General features: G+C 34.5%; 1 protein-coding gene across 3 annotated transcripts in view; it reads left to right on the top strand.

Moving 5' to 3' along the window:
* The window catches only part of tial1 (TIA1 cytotoxic granule-associated RNA binding protein-like 1), a 40,054-nt gene that overhangs the window by 16,897 nt on the left and 19,325 nt on the right, over window positions 1-3,832 (top strand). For 2 of the 3 annotated variants that reach the window (XM_048609113.1, XM_048609114.1), the window contains exons 4-5: window positions 481-535; window positions 3,249-3,336. In XM_048609113.1, the coding sequence (XP_048465070.1) occupies window positions 481-535; window positions 3,249-3,336 (143 nt within the window). Of the gene's footprint in view, window positions 1-480; window positions 536-3,248; window positions 3,337-3,832 lie in introns of those variants that run through there. The other variant, XM_020535042.2, reaches the window with a different exon arrangement.

Raw genomic sequence — 3,832 nt, forward strand, 5'->3', positions numbered from 1 at the left:
GCATTGAGGATGTTACCAAGTACGGGAACGAAACGTGTGCGGAACAACAAACCAGCTTGGCAAGCGAGCGAGCCAACCAACCTCAACACCCACAACCTGAGCTACAGATCTACTGCAAAACCTTAAATACTTACCTTCCTTGCCTACTGCAGGATCTTCAACATAGATAACAGTCTCTTGTGAGGGACTTTACGGACTTGCCAACGTTACTTGATCTAAATAATGTCAGTAGGTATTCCTCTGCTACTCAAGCTACCACCTCGAAGAAGAATCAATTAGATTTTTCAGGCATGGCCTTTACAAATCCATGCTGCTTCTCGGTTAACTTTTTTTTGATTCCACCTTTTAGTTGGTATGAATATGCAGTATCTTACAATGCAGTATACTGGTAAAACTTTGAAATGCTTATATTTTAACATCTAAGAATAAGTATATTCTAATTTACTTTAAATGAAATACTTCATTTTAAAATTATTTCAGGAAGTCAAAGTAAACTGGGCAACAACACCAAGTAGCCAGAAGAAAGATACGACGAGTAAGTGCTTTGTGTTCTTCATGTTTCTTTTCTAGCATTGTTGAAGCTGGTTTTAATACTTCTCTGTCACACATACTTTTTGAAAATATTATGCTCTGGTGATTTCGTGCAATCTAAGTAAAACATGATTTCAACTTCGCAATGCACTGCTCTTAAATTAAACAATGAAGGTGCTTTGAAGGATTCTGGTGTGTTCTTTGCATCCTAGTTGTTATTTTAAACTAAATATGTCTCCTGAAGAATGATGCAATTTTGTATGGTCTTGCAAAGGAAGAGAGAGACTATATTTGTAATTCAGTGCAGGAGTTGAGATTTTTAGATCTGGAATCTAAGTTGGGTAGATGTTAGACCCAGTAATGCATTAAGTCATTCACATGTTTTCTACTTTTCAGTTTAGCTGAAATATTTAATTTCTGACTTTCTGAATTTGGCTGAATTTCCAAAAGAATATTGAGTCGAACTTGTTTGTTTGTCCAATTTGAAGTTCCAGTTTTTAGTTTCTTTTGTGGAGTTTGAAAAAGATGAAAATATTACAGGCAGCTAATTTTTTAAATTTGGAGGAGTTGTTGACGTAGATGTACTTACTGCATAACATTTAAATTGAAGTGAAATTTCCTGTTTCAGTACTCCTCTTGGAGTTTTTGTTGCCTAAATATTTGATATTTAAATGTAATTTAAACTAAAAGTAAATTAATGAAGTATAATGGAATCATGCTATTTTAATTCTGGAACTCAATTAACAAGAACAGCTCTTTTTTTAAAAAAAAATCTACTTAAGTGTTTTTGGAATTAAGTAAATTGGCCATACAGTGTTGCTGTGTTACATTGGAGACGCTAATCTACTTCTGCCTTCCATACAGTGTGTTCAACATTTAGTATATGAATATTTCAATTTGTATGAGTATTTAGATATAAACCAAGGTATTATTGTGGCAATGGCATCTGTTTTCCATGACTTTCAAATATTTTCTGGAAGCAGACAACTGAGGCCACTTTATTGGACCAACTTTATAGATTTGAATTACTTGACTAACAGGTGCTAGGAGTTAAACTTCACTGGAATAACATTTCAATATTGTTTACATGCATTTGTAATTCACAGCATTTACCAAATCTTCTTGTACAAATCCAAAGGCTTATCTGCATTGATCCAATGAAAGGTGACCTAAAGTGTATGAGGAATTAAAATAGCTTTTTTCAAACAAAATAATTTTTAATGTTCAAGTTGTAATATCACATTGTAAGAAGCTTTCCATTTCAGGAATTCATATTAGAATCAGCTTTAGCCTCAGCAATGCCAATCATTCCCCGGTCTCCTGTTGTGACTCAAACCCATTTTCAGAGCATTAATATTTTCCGTTTCAAATCTACCTGTCTTACTACTTGAATGACACAGCCAATTTTGTACGATGTATCAGTGCATATTAAGAATTTGGTTAAGACCGCCCGATGTAGCATGACTTTTGGACAGATATAATGAATGGATAGAACATAATTCAAGCCTTTAACCTGGACTAAATCCAAGCTGGTCAAACTAAAATTGCAGAATCTCACCCTGTAGTGCCACTTCATTGTGATTTTGGACTTGATAAGTAGAAGACTTGATTATAATACTTTTGTACTGACGTTAATCTAAGTATTCTGTGCACAGATGGATGAAGCAATTTAGACACTTTTTCGTCATATTTAGGACATATGCAAAGGCCATTTGATCAATCAAGTCACTTGTTTCCAAAGACATTTCATGAGTTATACATGTAAACAGTTGAATCTTGAAGGTAATGGAGTAGGACTATTAATCATAATGGAATTCTACAAATCAACCTTGGTTTACTGCCCATCACAAACAAAATTGAACTCTAGCTGTACAAGGACATTTGTTTTCTCTGGCACATTAGACCATTGCTGTCTGCACTTTTCCCTATAACGTGTTACTTATCCCACTTTATTTTCTGGAAGGGATTGAATAGCTTCTTTGATAATGTATTTACTCCTGTCCCTGATTTTCCCCTCCAAAGTGTAACTTCGTTTGGCAAATTTCTGGTGTACAACTTAATTTGGAACCAATCACGTGAAAGTCTCCGTATCATATGCTTTTGTTCCATATATGTGATCTATCTTACTGCTAAATTCATTCTTGATGCACGGACAACTAATTATGAAGTATCAATTGCAAGAAAGCGATATTAGAAGTAAGGCACCTGAGAGAATTCTGCACACCTGAACAGAAATTCTTTGCAGCAGGAAGCATTCTCAATTGGAAATTCATTTTTAGTCCCTAGCTAGTTTGAATGAAATATGCTGCAATGTGTTGTATCTTCAGCAAGCCTGTGCTAGGTTTAACATACCAGTATCAGATCAAGATAGTTATCCTCAGCAAAGCCATGAAGTATCACAGTTGGTTTTAAGTACCTAATAAGTATTCTTTTGAAGTGTTCCATTAAGCAGTGTATCACTGTCCAGTTTTGTTAGAATATTGCCTATAATATCCTCCAGCATCTCATTTTCCTCAACTAAAGCAGTTAAGCTTTTTGTTAGCCCCGATCCCCATTAAATCAAGCCTCAGATACAGGCTGATAATAATGAATGTCTGTGCAAAATCAACTTAATATTTTTGTTTAGTGCATGATCTAATTTAAATGTACAGGGAACGTATGTAGAATTGATATTAAATTTCTCTGAAGGTATGCACTCAATATTATTGTCTTCTCAGATCATTTTCACGTGTTTGTTGGAGACTTAAGCCCTGAGATAACAACAGAGGATCTGAAATCTGCATTCGCACCCTTTGGTAGAATATCGTAAGTATTTTCCAGTTCTTTAAAATTCAAGCTTTGTACATTGAGTATTTATTTTACCAGATCTCTCAATCAGTTCAATACTTACATTGATATTCCCCCTTGAATTCTGTTAGGCGACAGGGTGAACAGGGTATAATTTTTTTTTCCATAAGAAAAATGCATCAGCTCTTTGCCAGTTATTTAGAGAAGCCATTTTTACTCGAAAGCAACTGAATAAAATAGCTCCCCAGGAACATGTCCTATCTTGTAGGATCTGTTATGGTCTCATCCTTCTTACTTGTAAAATGGCAGTTTTCATGTCCTTTTTGAGTTAAAAGGAGAAGAGGATTATTTCATCAGGTTTGTTTTGAATTACCAGTCTGAAAAATGAACAGCAATTTTTGGCCACGTTAAAAGTTATTAAATAATTTGTATTAAAATAAAGAGCCCTCTCATTATGTCTCCAATATTACTATCCCATACCACCAATGTATTCTTAATCTATTTCAGCAGTTCC

Source organism: Rhincodon typus, chromosome 20 (assembly GCF_021869965.1).
Source record: "Rhincodon typus isolate 14 chromosome 20, sRhiTyp1.1, whole genome shotgun sequence".
Lineage (NCBI taxonomy): Eukaryota > Metazoa > Chordata > Chondrichthyes > Orectolobiformes > Rhincodontidae > Rhincodon > Rhincodon typus.